Source organism: Puma concolor, chromosome F2 (assembly GCF_028749965.1).
Source record: "Puma concolor isolate L17-30 chromosome F2, mPumCon1.1.hap2, whole genome shotgun sequence".
In the NCBI taxonomy this organism is placed as follows: domain Eukaryota; kingdom Metazoa; phylum Chordata; class Mammalia; order Carnivora; family Felidae; genus Puma; species Puma concolor.
The window spans coordinates 42,249,072-42,275,456 of NC_141684.1; the positions used below are offsets into that span (position 1 = coordinate 42,249,072).

General features: G+C 41.4%; 1 protein-coding gene and 2 long non-coding RNA genes across 8 annotated transcripts; 1 reads left to right on the forward strand and 2 right to left on the reverse strand.

Moving 5' to 3' along the window:
- Positions 1-343: 343 nt before the first annotated feature.
- LOC147571985 (uncharacterized) lies at positions 344-12,438 on the reverse strand. The gene is made up of 2 exons (XR_015246699.1): positions 12,121-12,438; positions 344-1,691 (listed from the first exon to the last, which is right to left on the reverse strand). It is a non-coding gene; the product is annotated as an uncharacterized LOC147571985 (long non-coding RNA).
- Positions 10,276-11,565, reverse strand: LOC147571986 (uncharacterized). 2 transcript variants are annotated; one of them, XR_015246698.1, is made up of 2 exons: positions 11,454-11,565; positions 10,276-10,559 (listed from the first exon to the last, which is right to left on the reverse strand). It is a non-coding gene; the product is annotated as an uncharacterized LOC147571986 (long non-coding RNA). The 2 variants fall into 2 exon arrangements; XR_015246697.1 differs by lacking the exon at positions 11,454-11,565 and adding an exon at positions 11,148-11,437.
- On the forward strand, positions 10,491-26,360 carry CCNE2 (cyclin E2). Of its 5 annotated transcripts, none has more exons than XM_086695307.1 (12): positions 10,491-10,566; positions 13,848-13,887; positions 13,978-14,080; positions 14,160-14,213; positions 15,150-15,301; positions 16,660-16,795; positions 19,212-19,358; positions 20,557-20,652; positions 21,938-22,072; positions 23,881-23,992; positions 24,470-24,627; positions 25,002-26,360. In XM_086695307.1, exons 2-12 carry the CDS (start codon positions 13,874-13,876, stop codon positions 25,113-25,115), a joined length of 1,221 nt encoding a protein of 406 aa, XP_086551433.1. In that variant the 5' UTR covers positions 10,491-10,566; positions 13,848-13,873; the 3' UTR covers positions 25,116-26,360. The 5 variants fall into 5 exon arrangements, with proteins under 5 accessions (XP_086551433.1, XP_086551432.1, XP_086551435.1 ...); XM_086695306.1 differs by lacking the exon at positions 10,491-10,566 and adding an exon at positions 12,520-12,652; XM_086695309.1 differs by lacking the exon at positions 10,491-10,566 and adding an exon at positions 12,520-12,652 and having other exon boundaries at positions 13,981-14,080.
- The last annotated feature ends 25 nt before the right edge of the window (positions 26,361-26,385 follow it).

Here is a 26,385-nt window from a genome sequence, read left to right on the forward strand (position 1 = left end):
TTTAGAACATCTGTTTTGGCTATTCAGAGGCCTTCACCCCTTCCTACTTCTCACCTGGGTTACTGACTGAGGTTCCAGGTAAATAACCCCCAGAGGGCCAAGGCAACATCATGCATTACTCTTATTTTGTTTAAGGATTAAGGAGGGAAAGAGAGATTATCACCTGGATATTTTTTCCCAGAGAAGCACTAATCCACCTCTTTGGTAAGCCCATGTCAAGTTGAGAACATTGGGATAATACAGCCTGGTAACATTGCCAACACATTTTATGTGTGTTCTAATATTCTACTCCAAACTGCTCGTGTAGAAGGAAAAAGAAACAGAAGGATTACAATGTGAGACATGCTTTGTATACGTCCATTAATCAAACACTCTGAGGTAGATATTATTTCCTTTTTACAGATGAGGACTGAGGTTAGGTAACTGACCAAACCTCTCACAAGTTGTAAGGGATAGACAGATGGGTTATAATCTAGTTTCTATCTCTCAAACTCATTCTCTCATATTTTTTCACTTTATTTTAAAAAAAAAAATCACAGTATCAATGCATGTTTGTTGTAACAAGTCTAGCTGAGATGGTATCCTGTCACTTCTTTCTCCATACTCATGTAATCATGTAGACACACGTATGAAGATTTATTTTCCCCAAAATGTAAGACCATTTCATTAATATTAGTCTGCAACTATTACTACTATACTCACATGATAACACAGCTTTCTTAGTCCACACAAGGAAGCCTAATTCCGTTTTTAAAAAATAATTGCACGACATATTCTGTACTACAGATAAACCACACTTCCTAACAGAAATTCAAATTGTGTTTAGACTTTTGCCATTATAAATAATGCTGTGGTAAACTTTCTTGAACACATGACCTTACAAACTGGAACATTGATTTCCACAGGATGAATGAACAAAAATAACACTGCTGAATGTAATCTCTGTTATTTTTTTTTCATAGATAGTAGGCTGCATTCCCAAAAGATACAGCAATTCATGTTTGCAGCAGCAATATCTGAGTGCTCATTTTCTCACCCTCTTGCCAGCACAAAATATTATCTTTTTTTTTTTTTTTGGGCGTATTGAAAAATGGCATTTCATTGCATTTCTCTGATTACTGGTAAGATTGAGGCTTGTGCTCTTGTTTGTCAGGTTCTCACTCATAAAGAGTGACATACAAGGCCAATCAATGGAATTATCTTCTCTAAGGCCTGGTAAAGTCACTCCTACTGGACAGAGGCAAGATTCCATTAGATTCCAGGCAACGCAAACCCTCAGGATGCAAGGTCTACAGCAGAGGGCATCAGAGAAAGAAAGAAAAACAAAACTAGGTTAGGTTAGGAGTTGTGAACAGTTCAAAGCCAGTAAATAAATGGAGAGTGAAATGAGGTTACTTTTACTAACTCTCGGCAACCTTTATCAAAACCAGGGGAGGGAGCAGGGAACCTTGGCTAGATGCCTCTTCCACAATTCTCACCCTTCACCTGCAAGGTAATTAAGAAAGAAGGAAAAAGAAATGACAGAAAGAGGGAGACAGAAGAACCTTCAGCCAGGGCCACACTCCTGTCAGAGCTGGAGGCTTCCAGAGGGGCTGGAGTTCCAAAGGCTTCCAGGGGCTCTGATGGAGGGAAGCAGAGGGCAGCTTGGCCTCCTGCAAGCTCCATCCATTCTCTCCAGCTGAGAGTGAAACCTGAGGACAAACCAGAGGCAGTAAGGGGAGGAGCCAGCTAAGGTGTAATTCCTTCTTCAGCTGGAGGTGTCCCTTTGGATACATCACAGGACCTCTCTGAATCTTACTTTCCTATCTTGAAAAATGAGGGATGAGTTCGGAAATGTTGATGTACAAGGCCACTTCCATTTCCAAGATTCTACAGTTCCAATTATAAAATGTTGTTTTCTATTACCCTTGTCTCACCTTCTATTGGTCTCCATGAAAAAGCAGAACGATCAGAAAACTTGGAGTCAAGTCTTGGGTTCAGTTCCAACCTGCAAGCTATGCCATCTTAGACAATCCCTTTGATTCCTCTGAGCCTTTTTGCTCATCTATAAAACTTACCAAATAAAGCTTCAAGGACTGTTGCAAGACTCAAATGAGGGGGTATTTATGAGAGCATTTGTAAACTCTAACACTGTTCAGACAAATGTAGTATAGTGTTCTTACTAAATCTGAGCCACTCACTTCTGTTTCTTTGCTCAATTTAAGCTTCACTCAACAAATACTTAAATCATTCATTCCATAAATACTGACAGAGTGTTTGGGGCACTAGAGTTACCTTAGTGAATAAGATACTGGAATTCACTGACATCACGGGACTTGGATGTGAAAGTTCTTTTAACATCTGGATCAGATAAGGCAATCTGTGCACATAAATATTTCAGCAAGGTACATAAAAGGTAAAAAAAAAGCTGTATCCAGTATATAGCCAGTAAATGTCTCCAGTAGAGAGACGAATTCAACAGAGTTCCTCCTACGGCCCCATAGTGATCGGACACTGTTTCAGGTATTGGGAGACTGAACACTGAAAAACACAGACCAAGTCCCTGGCCTTTTGGAGTTTACATTCTATCAGAAGGTTTAACTGGTCAGACTATACTAACCACATATGGAATATACAGCCAAAGAAAGGTATGAGGCCAATTGTGAGAGGTAGGAAACCTAGTTCTGGACCCAGAGCTTCCAGCCTCTTGGCAACATTCAGTTTCCCCTTATCGGAACTGAAGGCATTATGAACTCTGACTTACACTTCCCTTGTGCCTCATTTCTAATTCCAAGTATTCAGTTTGGACAAGTTAACAGTCTTTACCAAGTAGTGAGATGTTGGGGATAGGGAATAATCACAGCTATTTTTCAGCCATGGTCAGTTGTCACAGCTTAGATTTTTAAACAGCATTCATCCATACATTCTGCAAACGCATGATTCAGCTTTCCCCTTTTTTCAGGTTCCTCTGGATCTACCCCGTGGCTCACTTAACATGAGGACTCCCATAGCTAATAACAGACCACCAGCTTCTATGTCACCTCTAAAGTATTGATCATTATGCATTCAGCTGGATATTCTACAACTGGAGATTCTTTTGTATGAGGCACTGTGCCAGGTCCTTGCTTCTTGGCATTTATAATATTTGAAAATTTAAAAGAAAAATGCAAATAACTCCGATATAAGCACTGGATTAAATGAGGTAAGGGAGGGAGATATTACTTCCGACTCAAGGAATTAGGGGCAAGAAGGATGCAGCTCTGATGAGAGCTTGCTCACACATCAGTGCTGCACACAGTGCTGGACATTTTACATGGATTCTCTCACTTGATGTGGAAGGCTCCACAAATGACTTGGACTCTAAGACTTTGAGTGATGGGAGGAATTAAGAAAGGCAGAAATGTAATTTCAGTTGAATATCTATTGACTGCCAAATGCTGGCCAGGCACAATGCTAGGTACTGGGCACCCAACGGTGAACAAGTGTGGGTCCTGTAATAAAGGGCTTACAGTGGGGGATACGGACAAATACAATAACCATGCAATTATAATTACTAAACAGTGTGTTGTGTGTTAAAATAGGTAAAAGCACCAGGATGATAGTTAACAAAGGTGCTTTCAGTTGCACGTGATAAAACTGACTCAGTTTCTTATGCTAACCTGTAATAGACTGTAATAGACTGGTTTATGTTATTAGGAACCTCAGAGTGGATCCAGGACTTAAGAAAACTCTCTCTCTCTGCTCTACTGTCACCACAGCCTTTCATACTGCCGATGGGGTGTTCCTCCAAATGAACACTGCTTGATACAGTGACCTTGGAGCAAGAGATCAGCTGGCTCTCAGGGAAGGAAAATTCAGGGAGGGACTCTGGCCCTGCTTGGACCATTCAACTCTCCCTGAAACAACTGTTGCCCACGGAAGGGACACCATGATTAACAAGCTCGTATTGTGCACCTATCCCTGTTGGTGGACCGTGGGTAGGTTCTGATAGCAGAAGAAAGGGAGAGGGAGAAATGCATGCTGGCAGAGTCACCAAAACAACAGCTACCATACAGAGGCCCCTGAAGGGAACACTGCAGCCATGGAAAAAGCAGGAACACAGAGAAAGAAATTTGCACGATGAGTTCCCGGGATGGTAGGTAGACCAGTTTGGCCGGAGCAGTGGTCACACCAGAGAGCTGGGAGGACAACCAGACTGTGGAGGGCTCTGAATGCTTGCCCATCGGCTCCAGAGCAGCCTGACAGGGGCATGTTGACAGCTTTGTTCAGAGTCTTTGCAATTCTCCTGAAAACCATTCAGCAACAAGCATGAAGGTGTGAAACTCCTCTACAAACTTACATCTTCAGAGAAATGAGGAAGTGAGAAAGGTCCCAAACTTCATATTGTGTGTGGCGTCACCCCTGAACCAGCAGAGTGAACTACAATGTGTGGTTTGCCAGCTGTGCCACAGGGAAGACCAGAAACCGCATGGAGGTCGGGGTGGTGCAGGTCCCAGCAATCCGCAGTGAAAATTCAACCCCAGGAGGAGAGGACCCAGTCTGGCTGGGAACTGCCATGAGCAGGACAAGGAAGGAGGAGGAAGAAAAAAATCAAGTGCCTGGAGGGCTCACAGGTGCAAGTTAGGAAAGAGCGAGGAGCGTGCTGGCCGGAAGGGCAGGGCCCTCGTTGTCAGGGGCTCCATCAGGGGAAGGAGCCAGTCGTAGGAGGCCTCCTGAGCCAGGCTGGGATCCTAAATAAAGAGGAAGCCCAGCTACAGAGGCACCATGTAGTAAAGAAAGTGGACATCTCTGTGGGAACACCGGAGGGAGCCCTTGAGCTGAGAAACGAAGACAGCCTGTGGAGGAAGGCTTCCTCACTCCAGGCACCAGCATTCTCTTGCAAATCGCTGGTTTTGAAAAATCCAACGCATGTAAAAATAAATGATAAAAAGTTGTAACTCAACATCCAGTCAGAGGCACCGTAAGAAAAAACATCTGTACAAAGGTACTGTCAGAAAAAAATCTGAAAGGGAGTAGCAAAACTTTCCCGCAGACTATGAAAACTCATCAGAAAAATGTTGCCAAAAAGCAGAAGAAAAATTTAACCAATATCCTATTATAACATTTAAAACATGTAACCAGGCTGTGGCCATGCAAGAAGCTGAGGGGCAGAAATAACTCAAGGAAGGGATGGTCGGGCAGTAGAGGGCCACAGACAACAGGAAGACTTGAAACAGGAACTGGTAGATTTAGAAAATAAGAAAAACACAACGTTTCAGAAACCACATTACAAGAAACACGAGAGAAGAGGCATCAAGCTAAAGGACACTGGAAAACAAAGAAAAGTGAAGAAGATAAAACAGAAATAAATAAAATCATTAGAGAAGGCATGATAGAGAAGACAAAGGAAATCGCACAAATGTAAACTGAGAGTCCCTGAAGAAAAAAAAAACCCGAATGGAACAAAACATTTTAAGATACAGCTCAATTTTAAGAGGGTTTGTACTTGGGGTTGGGTGGAGAGCTTGGGCCAGATCACAGACCTAAGTTTAGGAAGTAGGTGGGAAGGAAGGGCTGGAAGTCATCTGGAGGCTGTGGTAGCGGGCAGGTCAGGGGCGGCCTCAGCCAGGACCTGCCCTGCTGGGGCCTGCTGGGGCCTCCTGGGGCCCCTCCAGCACCACGCTGCCACCAGAGGGGGCTCAGAAGCCGAGTGAGCAGCTCCTGTTTCCTGAATCCTGATTCTGCCCAATCTTAACTAGTACAGAAGTACAGGCCAGGGGTGGAGGAGTAAATGAGATAAATACTTCAGGAGAAGCTCCTTAGACAAAGTTAGAAATCAGAGAACCAGAAAGTACAGAGATTGATATGATCCCGTTCATCTTCCTGCCCCATCCCAAGGTACTATTACCTTTGGATAGTAAAAATCAATGATTATTTTTGCAAAATATGCTTTTATGCTATTCTAAGTATGTACCAATAACTATATGTAATATTTGTTTCATATGCTTTTGAACTTTATATAAATGGTATCATACCGAATGTTACAATTTACTTTTTTCCCAAACATTATATTTTTGAAACTTATCCATGTTGATACATGTGGTTCTACTTCATTTTAACTACAACACGGTATTCCATAATAGGACTATACCACAATGTATTTACCCATTCATTTGTAGATGGACCTTTCAAAAAAGGTCTGACAGGTTTCGTTTTTGTTTTTTTCAAGTTTTTATTTAAATTCCAGCTAGTTAACATACTGTGTAATATTTCAGGTGTAGAATTGATTCAACAGTTACATACAACACCAGTACTCATCACAAGTTGGTTATTTTATTTATTTTATATTTTATTTTGAGAGAAAGCACAAGCAGGGGAGAGGGGCAGAGGGAGAGAAAGAGAATCTTAAGCATGGGACTTGATCCCATGACACTGGGATCATGACCTGAGCCGAAATCAAGAGTCAGATGCTTAACCGAGTCACTCAGGCACCCCATTATTTTTGTTTTTTAAATAAAACTAAAATATATACCTACTCTATGACCCCAAAATTCCAATCTTAGGTATATACCCAAAAGGAATGAATATGTTTGTCCACAAAAAAGTGTTCACAACAAGAATGTTCACAGCACCTTTATTTGTAACAGCCAAAAAATAAAAAATAAACGGGTGTATAGACACAGTGGAATACTACTCAGCAATAAAAAGAAAGTAATGATATATGCAGTAGCATGGATGAAAGTCAAAAACGTGTTAAATGAAAGGAGTCACACAAGAATATATATGTGTTGGGAATGCAAGCCAGTGCGGCCACTCTGGAAAACAATCTGGAGGTTCCTCAAAAAACTAAAAATAGAGCTACCCTACGAGCCAGCAATTGCACTAGGCATTTACCCACGGGATACAGATGTGCTTTTTCCAAGGGACACATGCACCCCCATGTTTATAGCAGCACTATCAACAATAGCCAAAGTATGGAAAGAGCCCAAATGTCCATCGATGGATGAATGGATAAAGAAGACGTGGTACATACATGCAATGGACTATTAGTCAGCAATCAAAAAGAATGAAATCTTGCCATTTGCAACTACGTGGATGGAACTGGAGGGTATTATGCTAAGTGAAATTAGAGAAAGACAAAAATCATATGACTTCACTCATATGAGGACTTTAAGAGACAAAATAGATGAGCGTAAGGGAAGGGAAACAAAAATAATATAAAAACGGGGACAAAACAGAAGAGACTCATAAATATGGAGAACAAACTGAGGGTTGCTGGAGGGGTTGTGGGAGGGGGGATGGGCTAAATGGGTAAGGGGAACTAAGGAATCTACTCCTGAAGTCATTGTTGTACTATATGCTAACTAATTTGGGTGTAAATTAAAAAAAATTAATATATATGTGTGATTCCATATGTGTATGTATTTATACACATATAATACAATTTATATATAACACGAAGTTCTATTACAGAACTAGTAAAACCAATCTATGGTGGAAAAAAATCACAACACTGGCTCCCTAATGGTGGTAGGTGGAAATGGGCATTGCCAGGGAAAGGAAGCTTCCGGAGGATGATGGTAATGTTTTATAACTTGACAGGAGTTTGTGTAACACAAGTGTATCCATTAAGAATGTATAGTTAGCATTTGTACTCTTCATTGACAGTAAGTTTTATCTCAAAACTAAACAAATATTGAATTCTGCTAATGCTATGTATGCATAGTAAAGTATTTGAGGGGAAGTATACTGATATCTCCAGTTTTGTTGGAAATGCATGAAAAAATAAGGTGGAATAATAGATGGATAGAGGTATGGACAGACGGAAAGAATCTGTGATAAAGTAAGCGCAGCAAAAATATTGATGGGATTTGGGTGGTGGGCATATGGCTATTCATTATAAATTCCTTTCAACTTTAATGGATATTTTTAAATTTCATAATAAAATGCAGGGGAAAATTTTAACATTTAACCTGTCCAAAACCAACTCCTGATTTCATCCTGCCCTAAAACTGCTCCTCCCTTCATCTACCCAGCCCAGCACCAGTAAATGACAGTCACTCAGCTAGCTGTTCACCCTTGAGCTGTCCCTGTCCCATTCATCAAATCCATCACTACATCCTTTCTGCTATACTTTCAATATACATCCTGAATGCACCCACCTTTCATCACCTTGCCACCCTAGCCTGTTCCAAGGTGTCACTAGCTCTCACCTGGGTCACTCCAGTCCACTCACTCCTCTCCCTGCTGGCGTCTCTTCTCCACACAGCAGTCCCATGGGTCATTTTTAAATGGGAGCATTTAAAATGCTGCCTTTCCTCCCTCTCTCACTACATTTCCAGCCATACTCACTTCCTTGTCCATTAAATAAGCCAAGGTCTCCTGGACTTCCTGTTCCCCTGCCTGGAATGTTCTTCCTCCTTACCTGCATGGCTGGTTCTCTCACTTCACAGGTCTCAGATCAAATGTCACACCAAAAAGTGTTCACTGAACTTGTATCTAATGTAGCAACTCACATCACATCCCTTATGCTGTTTTTATTTTTCTTACTTCTTATTACTGCTACCTGTTTGTTTTCTATTCCCCCACCCCTGCCCACACGCACACACAACTAGAATTAAGCTCCAAGGGGGCAGTAATTTTTGCTTCACTACTGTGTCCTAGTGTTTGTTGAATTACTGAAAGGATAAAATGTCACCTCCTGAGTCCTTCCCAGATCACTTCCTACCTCCTACAGCTTAATAGTCTCCTCTGTCATATTCTGTTTTTTTCTTTTCTATATTGCTTAATGATAATTATTTGCTACACATTTATTCTGTCCCCCACCCCAGTAGATATGTGAGCTCTTACAGATAGGGGCGATTTCTTAATTGTCATGTTCCCCAGTAGTTAACAGGAACAGTGTCTGGCCCCGAGCAGGCTGATCCACCCTGCATCCACCTGCCAACTTCAACCTCAACCTAGAGCTTCTGGATTTCTAATACTGCCCTGTTTATCCCTGTTCTTTCTCTGCACTGTGGAGTATCACAAATCTTGCACACCTGAACCAACCATCTCTAAAGGGCTCTAGCTTCCACACCTTAAGATGCCTCTCTTCTCCCCCCAGACCTCTAGCGGGTAGCCAACGGCAGCTCTCACAGAGCCAGGCTCTCTTTGTCTACTCTCACAGATACCAGATCATGAAGTCATACACTTAACCCACCAAGCCACCCAGGTGCCCCTGAATCTAAAAACTTCTAAAAAAGAGTTGATTAATTTTTTAAAAACCTTATTATTCATTGGGAACAATTCTACCATCCATCACTCTAGCCTTAGAGAATTAAAGTTCTATAATGGGATATCCTATGCATAACTCAATTCAGTATTTACCAAGGTCCTCTTTGTATGCCTCTGAACTGCTGGGTAGATGCTAGAAAAAGATGAACAAAACAAAATTCAAGGACTAGTTGGAGATAAAAGACATTTTCATAGGTAATTATTGTCCTGTGAGGTGAGCAGAACTGAAGAGCACAGAGACAGGGATTTGGGAAGGTTTCACAGAAGGTACGGCAAAGAAAGGCATAGAAGCAAGAAATAAGTGGGCTGGGCCTGATTTTTTTAAACCTGTGCTTCTAAAAACCTTTGTTTTCTCCCTGTTTTTTCCTGAAAATGAAAGCACTGTAGAGGCCACTAGTTTATTTACTATGGTATTTTAACTTTGCATGAACCATGGGGGAAAATACTTTAGAAAATGCCAAAATTTCTAAAATTATTACATGTATGTATGAAAGAATTTCATATACTTCAAAGTGAATTTTAAAACTATGGGGCGCCTGGGTGGCGCAGTTGGTTAAGCGTCCGACTTCAGCCAGGTCACGATCTCGCGGTCCGTGAGTTCGAGCCCCGCGTCGGGCTCTGGGCTGATGGCTCAGAGCCTGGAGCCTGTTTCCGATTCTGTGTCTCCCTCTCTCTCTGCCCCTCCCCCATTCATGCTCTGTCTCTCTCTGTCCCCCCCCAAAAAAATAAATAAACGTTGAAAAAAAAAATTAAAAAAAAACAAAACAAAACTAGGGTCACTGGGAAAAGAGGGAGCTAAAGGAATGTGTAAAAATATGAAACAAGATAACATATTGATAAACAAGATAACATATTGAAAGATGATGTCTATGGGGCCTGGCTGACTCAGTCAGAAGAGTGTGGGACTCTTGATCTCAGGGTCCTGAGTTCAAGCCCCCCTTGAGTGTAGAGATTAAGTTAATTAATAAAACTAAAAAAAAAAAAAAAAAAAAAGACGATGTCTAAAGTAACTACCTAAAAGGACAACTATATGAACAAAACTCTGGGAAACAGCAATTTTATAATTCAGCTTTCTGTGTTATTCAGGAGCCTTCAAACTCAATTTCTTCAGGTGTAAACGAGTAAGGGAGGTGGACAGGTGAGCAAAGAGCACTGAGCATGTGCTCTGTGACAGTTACATACACAAGAGAGGGTCTCTAATACATTATCAAACGTAACCTTTAAAAAGAGCCTTGAAATGGGTGCCTTCTATCTTTTCCAGAGAAAATCCATGCTCAGAGGAATTCAGTAACTTGCAACAGAGCAGGGCTGGAATCTGGATCCATCTGAAAGGTAAACTCACGTTCTTTTTAATCCCACTTAACTATTGGTCACGTACTTGTAACATGGCAGAATTCACCCTGTTGGTTTCCAGACAAAGCAGTCTTGAGATGGCTTCTAATTTCTCCTTTACTATGACTGCACTCTATTCACTTCCTAGTCAAGGGCACTGACCAAAGTACACTTCTAATTACAGTCTTGTTTACAGGTAATATATTAATTAGCCTAGTGTTGAGCATACAATACATACACCAAAGTTAATCCTACAAATATTAATCGATGTACCTAGTTTTCTGTACATTTTATCAAATTCATTCATTTAGGCCACACCAGTTTTCGTATGTCAAGGTAACACACTTGTTGGAAGACCTCCCCTTTCTTACTATCTCTAAGCTTTACACCGAAAGTGTTTTGAGGTGACTGCGAAAGGGAGGCAACTCCTCCCCTAACGAGAGCGCCATCAGAAGCATTATAAATGGTATCAAGCTTCTGGGCACTGACAAGATTCTGGGCCTCTCCTAATTCTATGGCACCTGAGGCAAGAAAGACTCTTACTATTTCCTCAGGCATAAAGACGGGAGAAAAAGAATTACTTTGCCGGGGTCCCAAGGCTGTCGCATGAGTAAGAACCCAAAAGGAAAGCGTGAAAAAGAGTTGGCCTTGCGGGCCCAAAACCCCGCAGAGCAGCCGTTATTTCCACGCTCCGCGGAACAGGCGGAGCGGCACAAAGGGCGCGGGGCGGGGGTGCGGGAGGGGTCCCGGGTCGGTCCCGGCCGCCGCCTCCTGGTGCATCTCGGGAAGGGCTCCCGCCTGGGCCGCGCCGCAGCGCCAGCCTCGGCACCTGGGTCTCCCCCGCCCTACGCCGGCGGCTCGGGCCGGGCCAGGGCAAAGCACCCAACCTGGTCGCTCAGCGTCCGGCCCGAGCTGCCGCGAGTTCCAGGGAGCCTGCGCTCGGCTCCTCCACCGCGGGGGTCTTTGTTCCCGTAGGCGTCCCCGCCCCACTGCTCCCGCCGCAAAACCTGTTTGCGAAGTATCAATGGCATGTCCTGCTGGGAGATGTCCAGTCTTGGGTCGCGATGGAGCGGGGCGGTAATAAGGACAACGAGGGTTCCCCCAGGTTTAGCCAAGGGGGTAGGTGGGAAGAGAACGAAACGCGTCGGGCCCGCCTCCTGCCATTATAGTACGGAGGCGAGCGGCTCCCTCCCGCGCGGGCAACTCGCGCGGGCTCCGCAGGGCGCGCTGGCGGCGGCGGGGCGGGGCCGGCCGGGCGGGCCCCGGGCGGGCACGTGGTGGGGCAGTTTTCCCGGTCAGACCCAGAGAGCTGTGGGGTGGAATCCCGCCCCGGCCCTGCTCTTGAGACACATTTTACTTTTGGGGAACCCCGGAACTGCAGGTCCGGTAGACAGGAAGGGAGGGTGAAGCCTAGCGCGAGCGTTTCCTGCGCGCGGGGACTTCGCAGTGGGAATCCGCCTGGCAGAGGCAGGGCGGCGGAGTGCAGAGAGACCCACCCCCGGGAGGCAACCGGGTTGGCGGAGCAGGGAGCGGGAAAACAGGGTTGATACGAACCTCCTCCGTCGGCGGGCTGGAGCAAAGTGCAAGACAGACATCCCTGAGTTTGGCTTTCCTGGGGTGCCACGGCTGGCCCCGGTGGTCCCAGACCCGACGGGCTGCGCGGAGACACACGTGGCTAGCAGTGCGCCCGGCTGTGTTTACATTCTGCAGCCTCTCCACGTTGTGCTGCCGTCCTCGCCTCCCATTGGCCAGTTCGGCAGCCAAAGTGGCGCTCCTCCCTCAGGGGCGGGTCCTGCTGGTCCCGGCGTCTCATCCGCAATAACCGGGTTCCTTGAGCACTTAGCGGGACAGCCCCAGAGCACCACAGGATGGCCACTTCCTGGCTACTCTGTGCTCACCCATGTCGCCTCCACCTGGTCGTAAGCCGGGATTGAGCCGCTGCCCGACACCGAAGGGATCCGGGAGTTGAGGGCGGGAGGGAACTGGAAACTACTGGCGGGAGACGCGGAAGCAGGGCGGTGGGGAGCCGAACCTTGGAGGAGGGGCCTCTCAGAGACTCCCTCCCGCCGCCAGGCATCGCAGGCAGGTGAAGTGGAGAGCAGGTGAACGCGAACTGAGGGCCTAGGCTAGCGGGCCCTGGCCTCTCGGGGTGGGCGGGCGCGGACTGAGAGCAGGGCGCGGCGCGCGGGCCTGCGGGGCGGGCGCGCGGGAGAGGGGAGCGCGCAGTCCGGAGGTGTCAGTCTGAGGCGCATGCGTGCGGGGCGGGCCCGGCCTGGCCTATATATTGGGTTGGCGCCGGCGCCAGCTGAGAGAGGAGCGGTAGCGGGTCTAGCGGTGAGGAGCTGCTGGGCGTAGGGAGGAGTGAGGGAGGAGAGAAAGCCCCCAGGGCCGATTCTTCCCGCGGGCGGGAGCCTGCGGGAGGAAATATGGGAAGGCTGAGAATTAGGCGGCTGGGGGGTCGGGAGGATGGCTCCCCGCGTTCCGTTCCTGTCAGGATCTTTGGCAGGGGGCCGGGGAAGTGGCGGGGGTGGAGGGCTGCCCGAAGGGGAGGCCAAGGAAAATACCCTCATTGCAGGGGCTTCTCCCTCCCACCCTGGTTAGGGGAGCTCTACCGCGCGATAGAGGATCGGGGTCTGGGTCCCCTTCGCGGAGAGAAAACCTCCCCGACCAGCCCAGTTTTCCCCTTTCTTTAACTCTCTTTCCTTCGCTCCCAGCCCTTATCTGGAGTCGGGGTCCCAGTGCCCCTCCAAGCGACAGGCAGGGCCCAGTGGGGCTGGGAAGGAGGGAAAGGAGACTGAAGGACGTGACACAAGTCTCAGTTCCCTCCTCCCCCTGCTTCCCCGCCACCGCCGCTCTCCAAATTGGCGCGGAACCGGCTTCTCCACAGCGTTTCGCCTCCACAACCCCCTCTCTCTCCGCTGCTTGTCCGGGATGGAAGGGGGGGACGTGGGGGCGCTGCCCAGGCCCCTCTAGGGGTTACGGGAGAGAGGATGGAGGGCGCAGAAAAGACCCATTTGGGGGAGATCTCCCTCCTTGCTGGGGGTGCTTTGTAAATTCTCAAAGACACTCGCGTCCCGACTGTACGTTCAGTTGAGACGCAGGCATGTGTCCAAAATTAATCCCGTGAAGTAACCATTGTAGTGCGTAAGACAGCACGGTGAAATGACTCAGGCCACCTCCTGAAGGACCCAGCTGCAACCCCTGAATGAGCATCTGACTGGCACCTGGGAGAATATGGGTGACAATATATTTGACTCTCATTTTTCCTCTCTCCTCTCCAGAGCTTTCACACACCTGAAAGAAGAGAATGTCAAGACGCAGGTAACATTGTCTTGGAGATGTGTTTAAAAGTTAGCTGCTGCGTTTGAAACTCTTGACTTATAAAACTTCCTTTTAAAAAATTCACTGTAGTAGCCGTTTACAAGCTAAGCAGCAGCAGCAACCCCAGCCCAGCCAGACGGATTCCCCTCCAGAAGCCCAGATAATTCAGGCCAAGAAGAGAAAAACAGCCCAGGTGAGTTAAGGGGAGAGGGAGGAGAGAAGAACTTCTTTGCTGGGACTTTAGTTTAACAGTGGTCTTTTCTATTTTCCAGGATGTCAAAAAAAGAAAAGAGGAGGTCACCAAGAGACATCAGTATGAGATTAGGGTAATGCAGAACTGGACTGGGGGGGGGGGGGGGAGTTGGGTGAAACGAATGCAGGACAAATAAAAATTGAATTGCGTTATTGCTGTGCAACAGAAAGATACCTCTGACACTCTTACTCTGAATGACCCGAGGTCAGCAGGAAGGTGCTGATCTTTAGGTGGTTTGCATGTGCCTAAATCCTACTACAGCTGCAGAATAAGTTTGCCTTGAAGCAGCTGGTTCCTCTTTGTAAATCCCTCCCTCTTGGAATCGCCTGGTGCACCAGGGCCCGCCTAATCTGTCCAATGTACTGCTCTTTGTTCCCTCTCTGGCTAGTGGAGGGTCCTAATAGCTGCTCCTTTGGGCATAAATAGGATGTGAAGTCACTGACAGACTGGCACCCAGCCCTTTGCTACCTATTCTGTGTGTGGTACAGAGAACACTAGAGACGTGGTTCTCTTTGAAACCAGCATTGGTTGGGGAAAAGGTCCTTTAAATATTAAAGTAATTGACTTTGGTTGATTCCATTTTTAAGGTTTTGCCTTATAGTACTCTGAAGGATGGGAGCAGGCTTAAAGGGTTGGGGGGTAGGGATGAGGGAGGAGCTTTTTATAAAACAAGGTGCCCTTGCTACTATTGTAAAAAGGGAAGAACTTCAGTTTTTTAATCTTGAAAGTGATGTGACCACAGATGAATTTTTATTCCTCTCCTCCCCCAATGCCGAATGTCTTGTATTTTCAGAATTATATTGTTCTCTAAAACACCCCACCTGTTAAACTGTTTGAAGATCAGTAGGAGCTGTATGGCTTATTTATAAAATGTCAACTAGATTATCAGCAATGTTAACGATGGTGTTTGGGAAGAACTATAGTCGGTTTAGAGATATTAGCTTCTATTTATGAAAGATCCAAGACAAAAAGGTGATTTTCTATTGCACAAATTTTTCTTTAATGACAGAATTGTTGGCCACCTGTATTATCTGGAGGGATCAGTCCTTGTATAATCATTGAAACACCCCACAAAGAATTAGGAACAAGTGACTTCTCCAGATTTACAAATTACAGATTTAAAAATCTTTTTATTAATCCTTCACCTTTGCCTGATTTAAGGTAAGAATATTTTTTTTGAATTTAATGTCAATTAAAATTGTACTAATTTAATATATTGTACTATTTTGAGTCCTATTTTGCCTTCACTATAAAAACATACAAAAATTGCTCTGATATTTATGCATGTATTATTTTGAGAATACTTTGCTGTTCACAAAGGATATGGGTATTTAAAATACTGATTTTTTGAATTTATTTTCATTTCTTTCAATACCGCAAGCCTCATTAGAGGAGCTGAACACCTTTAAAAAAATTTTTTTAACATTTATTTTTGAGACACAGAAGACAGAGCACAAGTGGGGGAGGGGCAGGCAGAGACGGGGGGGGGGGGGGGGGGGGGGGGGGGGGGGGGACACAGAATCCGAAGCAGGCTCCTGGCTCTGAGCTGTCAGCACAGAGCCTGTCACGGAACTCGAACTCCTGGACTGTGAGATCATGACCTGAACCGAAGTCGGTCGCCTAATTGACCAAGCCACCCAGGCACCCTTTTTTTTAAAAACAACAACAAAAATTTCTGTGACGTTTATTTATTGAGAGACAGACACAGCATGAGCAGGGGAGGGGTAGGGAGAAGGGGAGACACAGAATCTGAAGTAGGCTCCAGGCTCTGAGCTGTCAGCACAGAGCCTGATGCGGGGCTCGAACTCACAAACTGTGAGATCATGACCTGAGCCGCAGTCAGTCACTTAACCAACTGAGCCACCCAGGTGCGCCCCCCCCCACTAAAAAAAAAAAAACTTTTTTTAACATTTATTTTGAGAGCTTGGAGCGAGACAGAGCATGAGTGGGAGAGGGGAGCTGAACACCTTTTAAATGGAGTTTAAATGATTTTTCTAAATTAAGATGGAAGCATTTTAACATACGACATTTTCATTTGATGTATCAACCGTATTTACTTCCTACCAAGCTTAGTAAGGTCTATATGTTTTTAGTTAATGAATAGGACTAAGAGGTACAGCTTATACAAAGCACATAGTGTAGTATTATTTGGCTCTATATGCAAATTAGTGGACTAAGACATTTAAATTTGCCAACCTGCCCCTTCACTATACTCTGCCAACTACCACCACTTTAGGTGATTCTACTATTGATGATCTGTTTGGAGATGATGAGATTTGTCTCTACTGGGATTATATGCTTAAATATTTAAAATTTCAGTGTTGCTCTGGGGAAAGTACTCTTGAAGTCTAGTCTAAGTTCTTGCTGTATAATTTCAAGCCTCTGTTTTTTCATGCTAAAGAACTGGTTTCTAAAGAGCTCCTTTCAAGTTCTAATTGAAAGTTGGATTTCAGTGTCTGAAAATTTATGTTGTATATTATGTAGGTCACATAGTGATTCTTTTCTACCCCTTTCCATAGTTGGGGATGCTCAAATGATGTTTGGCTAAACATGCTAAAAAAAGAGACTAGATATGTTCATGACAAACATTTTGAAGTTCTGCATTCTGACCTGGAACCACAGATGAGGTCAATACTTCTAGACTGGCTTTTAGAGGTATGTTCCATTAATACCTTTGTCTCTGTAGGATGGAAAAATATTTAAGATGTAAATGTGCTTTTCAGGTGCCCTTGGTATATTATTCATGGCCAGCAGCAAATATTTTTGGGGGTCCTTACTGTAGTTGATGGTACCAAAATGGCAAATGTCTACTTTGTGAGAGTAAAATCCTAACACAGCCACTACACCCCATATAACCCAAACCCAATTAGGAATTCCTGGTACCTGTTAGTATTGCTGTGTACCAGGCACTAGGTGCTGAGGATAATCAAGATGAACAGAATATATAATTGACAAGGTTTTACATTCTGCTATACAAAGTGAAGAACCAGGACTAGGCTTCAGGGCCCTCAGAAGTCCTTTTCTGCATCACCAAAATCCAAATTATGACTTGGGATCTTGATTTCTAAGTCCTAAATAAGGAGGCTTTAAATATCCAGAAGTACCAAGCCCTCTACGCTCAATTGTTTCCCTTTATTATATACTTTTATTCCTTTCAGAAATACACTGTACCATTAATCTAAAGGAATTACAGTGATTTTGAAGTCCCTAAAGATCTATGCCCAAAACGTTCTCGTTTAGGCCCATTCCCATTCTTTGGATAATAATTCCAAGAATTTACTTGTGTTGATAACAAACCTATTTTCCTCCAGCCCTTGGATATTTGTTCTGTAGTCTCCCTGTGTTTAAGATAGAAATGAGGCATTCTAAGGGAGAAATACTAGGCTTTTTGGTGCAACAACGCGAGAGTAAATCTCAGAAGCTATCAGAAAAGTTTTTTAAAAAGGACTATAAAATGGTGTTCTTTGCAGTCAGGTTATCTATCTCTTACTCTGACTGGAAGACAAGATTATATTTCAATCATATGGGTACAAGGAGGTGATTGGGTTTTGACTTTTGGGAGTACCTAGTGATCATGGAAACAACCTAAACACAATCATACAGATTTTTAATTTTTTTCCTTTTTGTTACATTGACTTTTTATCCAATCCGAATTGGATTGGACTGTCCAAATTTATTGCTATTTTCCCTTAAATAGGATTATATGCAAAACTGGGTAGAATAAACAGAGTAGAGCATTAAATTCTTTTTCTTAGTATATCTTTTCAGTCTAGAAACATAAAAATAGGTTAAATGTTACCATAATAGTTTAAAGGAAAAAAAATCATCAAGTCTCAATAGATGTGAAAGACATTTTTTGAAATTCAGTTTCTATTCCTCATTTCAAAATATGTAGTAAACTAAGAGATTTCCTAAACACATTATTAGAACTCCTGTATTTCAGGACTCCTGAGTGGCTCAGTCAGTTATGTATCTGACTCCTAACTTCAGCTCAGGTCATGATCTCATGGTTTGTGAGATCGAGCCCCGCATCGGCTCTGCACTGACAGCCTGAAGCCTGCTTGGGATCCCTCTCTCTGCCCCTCCCCTGCTCGTACACCTACGTGCTCCTTCTCAAAATAAATGAACATTAAAAACAATAACAAAACCCTCCTGTATTTCTATCCCTGTTTTCTCATCCTCAAAATGGGGATAATGGTCACTTTCTGGAGTTATTTTGAGAATTTAAAGCTTTGCCTGTAATAAGTGTGGAAATGACAGACATTGTTTATTATTAAGAGCAGTAGTGAAACATTTGGGAAATTCCCAGTACAGTCAGAAACAAGGGATGTGATCAAGACTTTATATGTCACCAATGTTGTTCATCCAGTTTTTGTCTATAAAAATTCTTAGCCAATGCAGTAAAACATGGAAAAAAGTTAAAATATTAAAGGGAACAGTTATTTTGTCGTTAAAGGTCTGCCTAGAACAGTGAAGACCATCATTTAGGGCTGTTAGAATTAAAAATATAAACTAAGCATGAGAACTTACCCATTTATCAGCAATAAACAGGAAATTAATACAAAAGTTTGCTCATAGTCAGTAAAAGTGTAAATGAATCTGGGAATAAAGTCCATATGGGCAAAAAAAAAAAAAAAAAAACAATAAAACTAGTAAATGAGGATGGTAATAGATTCTTTTTATCCTATTAGTACATGTTAACATCTGTCTCCCTCCTCACCCTTGCCCAATCTCAGCTTTGGTATCCTAAAAAACAAAGTTGGGCTTAAAATTTCAGGGGCACCTGGGTGGCTCAGTCCGTTAAGCCTCCGACTCTGGATTTTGGCTCAGGTCCTGATTTCACACTTTGTGAGTTCGAGCCCTGCATCAGGCTCTGGCGCTGACAACACAGAGCCTGCTTGGGATTCTCTTTCTACCCACCCCCCCCCCCCCACTCCACTCCTACCCGCTCCCCCCAACCACTAAAATAAACATTTAAAAAAAAAAGTATTCTAAAGACTGGTATGTTAGGATCTTTCTAATTTGAAGAAATTCATCAAATGATGATGTAAATATTTGGATCCTTCTCTAGGTATGTGAAGTATACACACTTCATAGAGAAACATTTTACCTCGCACAAGACTTTTTTGACAGATTTATGTTGACACAAAAGGATATAAATAAAAATATGCTTCAGCTCATTGGAATTACCTCATTATTCATTGCTTCCAAACTTGAGGTAAGTTCTCAAAGTTTATCCACAGATAGATTTACCTTAAACTCTTTTTACATCACATCAATCCCTACAACTTTGGATATGAACTCTAAGATAAGTGGATTTATTTTTCCCCTAAAACATTTTTTGAACATTCTTGATTTGTATGGAGGGATAAATATACTTCCTTTTGTAGTATCTGAGCCTATTCTAAGTGTCTGGTTTAGATTCCGGAAATGTAATGTAGGCAAATAGTCCATGTCTCATTCTGCCAAACAAAATATACCAGTGTGGTCCCAATACATAGTTATGGCACTTGGATTCAATAGAATGGTCTTTGAAAACTGACCAATCAAATGAAATAAATAGCTCTGCTGGGTTAGAATAATGGTCTCTATCTGTGTCTGCTGGCGGTGCCAGGATAGAAAGCAGCTCTTTTCTTGCCTGAGGTTTTCCTTCACACAATCTCCATCTGGTTTTCTTAAACAATATATTTTGGATTATCATAATTTCTTTCGAGATTTTTGAAACCTTTATCATCTTGAGGGCAGGAGGAGGACTGTGAAACATGCCTTAATTTCCTTGAATTTATTTTTTTCTTCCTTATTTTTGTTCTGAGCTTTAAGGGCTATCTCCCAATCCTGCCAAATTTGGTGAATAACTTTATATTTAGTCTACCCTTCTCTGGAATTCAACTGTGTGTTTCAGGTAGCTTTCTAGACTGAAATCTTGATTTTTAGCCTGTTCTCATCTGTACCAGGCCTCTCTTCTACTCTGATCATTCTATTTGTTCTCTGGACTGTTCAGACCGACTTGTCAGCGAAACTGCACAATGTTGACGTACCATACTTTTATACTAGGGTAAAGGAATGGTTTTCAGTAGTTTTTAGACCTCATTAAGAGTCTTGTTCTGGTCTGGCCAATATACTACGCAATTTTGCTTAAAACAAGTTTGGCTTCTTATTTTTTAACTGAAATGGCTGGTTAAAATATTCTAGTTGTTTATTAACTGAAATTCACGATCAAGCCTATGAAAATAAGTTTCAATGTAGTTGGCTAATTTCACCTCCTACATCTGAGAAACATATCATTACTAAGATTTAAAATCACTTTACGAAGCTATCCTTAAAAACAAAGCCTGTTAAGTGGTTTCTGTAGAATTCTTTTTGTTTTAATCTCGGTCTCAACTACACCTAATGTTTTTTTTAAATCCATTTTAAAGGAAATCTATGCTCCTAAGCTCCAAGAGTTTGCTTATGTCACTGATGGTGCCTGCAGTGAAGAGGATATCTTAAGAATGGAACTTATTATATTAAAGGTATTAAGTGATTCTAGTTGCAGTTTTAGTAACTTAACAGTTAACTACTGAATCTCAACACACTGTAAGTAGTCAAAACAGATTTCATTCAGCATTAAGATCCAGTTCAAAGAGGTTAATAATGCATCAATATATTGACAATGGTATGGATAAATGGGGGTGGGGGGGGAGAATTTACTTAACCTGTAGACCATTTTTCTGTGTCTTTCAAGTTTTCTATAATGAGAATATACTGCTTTAAAAGTGATTAAGGAAATGCTTTGAAAAGTATAATTACCATACCATGTGTATGTATCAATGAATTCCAACAGTGACACTCAAATATTCTGATGTTCCCCTCTTCCAACAGAGAATGAGAATTATTTCACTGCCTTTTTTCCTTTCTATATGCCAAAAAGGGCTATTAAGCAAAATGGTGGAGAAAAAAACCCTAAAGGTGTTTAATCAGGCTCTGAATTAGAGTAAAGGCTGAGTGTTAGCTACTAGAAAGTATGTTATTAAATTTGGACATCATAACTTTGTATACAGGACACACAAGAAAACACAATGATTTTCATTTACTATGTGTTGTAAATTACAAATTTATGTCTTCTAAATTATGCTTACAGTCTGTAAACATTCATATTGATAGCTCTATTAGAATGGGACCTTGCTGGCATGTTGATATTGTTCTAACAATAAACTTACTCAGATTCAGACGTGAAGCACAGTATGAGGATGTAAAGAGAAGACGGAACTCTCTGCAATACTCTCTTGTTCTCCCCTAATTACTTTAGACTGCTTGTAAATGGTAAAGTCCCAAAGCTTCATGAAGAAAAAGATATGATACATTAAGATTTGCCTTTTTTGTTTTGAACTTTTACATTTTGACCGGAGCCATTAAAGATCATGGAAAGAAAAAGTCTAGATCAGTTTTTGGAAGATCTGAATGGAATTCGTTTTGTTCACTGAATATAATTTTAAAATGGCAGTTTCAATAAAGTAGAGAATAGATTTGGAAGACCAGGGGCTGCAAGAAATGAGAAAAGAAGGAATGAATATTAGGCTCAATGAGATTAAGATAGAGAATAAAAAAGGGAACTAGATTAATAAACTGTAAAATACAAGCAGCTTTACATTTTGAAGTATCTACAAGTACTTTTAATAAAATAAGGGTCAGAATAAAATTCCTAGGAAGAAATAGGCCTAAAGCAGAAAGCTTTTAAAGGACTATTAGTAAATTAGCTATATATTACAGTGTATATATACTTACATTTACTAACAGGTGTTTTCATACTATTAACAGGCTTTAAAATGGGAACTCTGTCCTGTAACAGTCATCTCCTGGCTAAATCTCTTCCTCCAAGTTGATGCTCTTAAAGATGCTCCTAAAGTTCTTCTACCTCAGTATTCTCAGGAAAAGTTCATTCAAATAGCTCAGGTATTTTCACTGCAGATATGCTAATGTTTATTGTAACTGTAGTGCATTTACAGTCTTAAATAAATTATACAAGAAAAATCGTAATGAATTAAATTCACTCCTTAATTGACTAGAACAAAACTGATGCATAAAATTCTGTTCCCAGTATTTACATTGCTTAATAATTCTAGAGAACAGACTTTAAACTTTCAGTTTAAATGTGTTATGAGTACTCTTCATTCTTTAGGGGTTTAGAGTGTTAAATACCTCTTTTTGGTATTTAGCAGCCAGCTGTCTTTAGTATGATAGGAAATTATTCTGTATGATAATCTTATCCTCATATTTGAACACACTGTACCTATTTTATACATTAGAATTAAGATAAGTTATAACATTTTTAAAAAATCTAATTTCGGGGCGCCTGGGTGGCGCAGTCGGTTAAGCGTCCGACTTCAGCCAGGTCACGATCTCGCGGTGCGTGAGTTCGAGCCCCGCGTCGGGCTCTGGGCTGATGGCTCAGAGCCTGGAGCCTGTTTCCGATTCTGTGTCTCCCTCTCTCTCTGCCCCTCCCCCGTTCATGCTCTGTCTCTCTCTGTCCCAAAAATAAATAAACGTTGAAAAAAAAAAAAATTAAAAAAAAAAAATCTAATTTCAAATTATGCTTTTGTAGGCCAACATAGCAAATGTTCTTTCCTGCTTACTTCTCGTATGTATCTTAAAGGTTGCTGTACTACCATATATAAGTGAGAAAAATCTATGTTCGAATTCTATGTAGAATATGAAAAGCTTACATAAGGAACTGAAGGAACTGTGGTATTTTGGGTTGGGTTTTAAATAACCTAGGTTGAAATTTAATTTGTATTTTAAATCTAGTAAACACCTTATGAACTAAAACTGAATTAGAATTGGTTCATTTTGTAAAACTTTCTAATGAGGGCTTATTTTTTCTGTCAGAATTGCCAGCATCCTAAATTATCACAGGCAGCTATGCCTTTTTGATAGAGAACAAAAATCTGATAAGCTAATAATTACTATTTCTACATTGTTTATTTCTAACTCTTCTCATGTTTCTACCTTCTGGACAATGGGAGCAAACATAATTTGTTTATTCCATGGACAGTATTACCTTAGCCTCTGAAATCTAGCCCTTTTACACAATTCTACTATACTCTTTATTACCTAGATTATATTGCCTTTTAAATAATCTCACTGTTTAGATTACAGTAAAGCAGATACACAGAAAGGAACATGTTTCTAAAGGATCATTCTTAAAATGTATCTTTCCTGATTTAAAATGTTCCAATAATTTCAGTAATCAGAACTAAATTTACAGACCCTTTATGATCTAATCTAGGCTAATCTATGATCTAATCTGTGCCTCTCTACCTACGCCCCTCTCCCTTTTAAAATAAGGAATGAAGGAAAGGAATTCCTTTGTTCTGAACTAGAGGTTCCAAGGGAAAGTAATATTTCATTTATCTTTGCAAATGCTATTCCCTACACCTAGAATACTCTCTACCTCCCAATCTTCGTGGCTACTGCGTCTTTTAAGATTTAAGCAGCACAGGTCTTCCCCACTCTGGATTAGGTGCCTTTCCTACTGCTACACACCACACTGCATCATAACAATCCTTGTCTATTCACTTCCTGGCTTGAGCCACCACTCTGAAGGAAATTATCTTTGGATCCCTGTAGTTTTAGCAATTCTTGGCACATGGGTCCACATCATAAGTACTCTAAAATTATAGCTGACTGATCTTTAGTAGCAACATTGATTACTCATCCTTTCTCCTCCTAATTACATGTGCGTTTGCTTTTTCCTTTGCTAGCTTTTAGATCTGTGTATTCTAGCCATCGACTCATTAGAATTCCAGTACAGAATCCTGGCTGCCGCTGCCTTGTGCCATTTTACCTCTATTGAAGTGGTTAAGAAAGCCTCAGGTAAGGCACTATATTTTGTTATCTTCTTACATGTTCACAAGGGACTATTAATTTATCAACTTTAGCTTCCTATTAAACAGTTTAAAATTTTAATGGAAAACATTAGGTTAGCAATTACCTTCTCTTTTGTTAGAAGTCCCTCCTCATCTTCAGTATATATCCATAAACAAAAAATAAGGTCAAATGGAATTTAAATCCGTTTGAAGTCAGTCAGCATGGTCATTGCCCTGCTTTAAGAGTTCTTTGGGTTTTGACAACTTCAGTTTCGTATGTAGAAGGTACGGGTTAAGAAGCTCTAAGTCTTTTTCTCCCACAAAATAAGTCACCTTATGAACAGTTATTAGAAGGCCAAAATCCAATTCTAAGAAGTTAAAGCAGATTAGCATTCTCAAACTATCTTTAAAATCGGAAGGACAAGCCAATATATTGACAATTTCTCTTGTAACCTTCACATTTTCCTAACTTTCCTCTATCTAGGTTTGGAATGGGACAACATTTCTGAATGTGTAGACTGGATGGTGCCTTTTGCCAGTGTAGTAAAAAGTACTAGTCCTGTGAAGCTGAAGATTTTTAAGAAGATTTCTATGGAAGACAGACACAATATCCAGACACATACAAATTATCTGGCTATGCTGGTATGTTTCTTGTGGGGCTTTTCATTTTATATCTAGTAAGTTACTGAAACTAATAAGGATACTAGAAATACTTTAGGGCAGTGATACAAGATAGAAAGCTCTAATGGGCACACTGATGTCACAGCAAAATTTGTGGAATGTCTCAAGATTAATGCCAGTAGTCCAAGTAAGAGTTTTTTAAAAATACAGCTATATTCAGTTCAAACTGTTGCACCTCTAGAATAGGACTAGTCATGATTGCAAAGACATAAAGAGACCATTTCATGAGGTCTAAGTAGTCTCAAATTAATATCCCAGTCTGGTTTGACTTTGTTTTACTCTATCAGTGCTTTACCTTACCTGTTAATCTCTGCATGATTTCTTCACATGTATAGGATGAAGTAAATTATGTAAACACCTTTCAAAAGGGGGGACAGTTGTCACCAGTGTGCAGTGGAGGCATTATGACACCACCGAAGAGCACTGAAAAACCACCAGGAAAATACTAACGAAGGTTAACTAAGCAAACAAGTTGGAAATGACCATTGGTAGAATTTCCTAGAACTGAACTACTAAAGTTTTCAGGAAAATAGTGCTATGACTGTCCTAGCCAATTCAGAAGTTTCACTGCCATTCTTCGATTTTAAAAAACCACTTAAAATTGGCATTAAGGAAGAAATTCCTACATTAGCTGTTTAAACAGCGGGACTTGTTTACAAAGATGACTTCATTCCCAAGGTGACTAGATAGAAGATAGCCACGCTTTATGCCATAATTTTTTTTTTTTTTTTGATCCAGTATTACTGTGTTATTGTGATAAACTAAGAATTTTATCATTGGAGTTTTAGACTAGGTAAGTGCGCCACCTTAAAGGCGACATTAATACAATACTTTGAATCTAGTTTTTAGATTCTCAAAATTCATATTGTCTTGACTAGTGCAATTTGGTTTTTGAAAATAAAATTTAAACTTGTTTACAAAGATTTAGTTTTGTAATAAGGTGACTAATTTATCTACAGCTGCTGTAGCAAGCTATTATAAAACTTGAATTTTTACAAAAGGTGAACTTTAATCTGTTTTTTATTTCATCTGCCTTGCCATAACATTTTTTAACCAGTAAGGCTTAAATGAACATGGTGTTTAAACTGTGGTCTAAACAGGGGGAATACCAAAGAAATTTTAAACAAGATAAATGTGTAGCTCCTACTTTGGGCTTTGACACAGAGGTTGCTTTATAATGACTTTTTGTACATCACAATTTAAGTGAAAAAGTACGCTTTCAACCTATTTATATGAGAAAGTCACTTTACTAACTCCAAGACATCCCTAAGGATTTTTTCTTAATTTAGTGTGACTAAGACTTTATTTATGTTTGCAAAACTGTTAAGGTCGTTTTTAAATTCCTACACTGAGTTAAGGACAAAGTGATAAAGCTTAACACTTGGCCTAAACTTCTGTTTTCATAAGGCAGAAAAAGTAGTAAATGTATACTGACTCCTAGATTATTTATTAAAAACAAAACCCTGACATAAGAACTTGCTGTGTATAGACTAGCTACTTCTACATATTTTAGTTTTTTAATGAAATTTCAACCTCGAAAGTGGGTCTAGTTAGAAAACAAAGCATACCAGATTGCTAGTTTATTCTCTTACTGGATACATGAATCTCCTTTTGAAGAAATTATAAATTTAAGCTGTGGTTATGGTATGAAGTCTTCTGTACAGTTTTTGTTTTTAAATTGTTTCAGTATTTTGTCTGAAAAGAAAACACCACTAAATG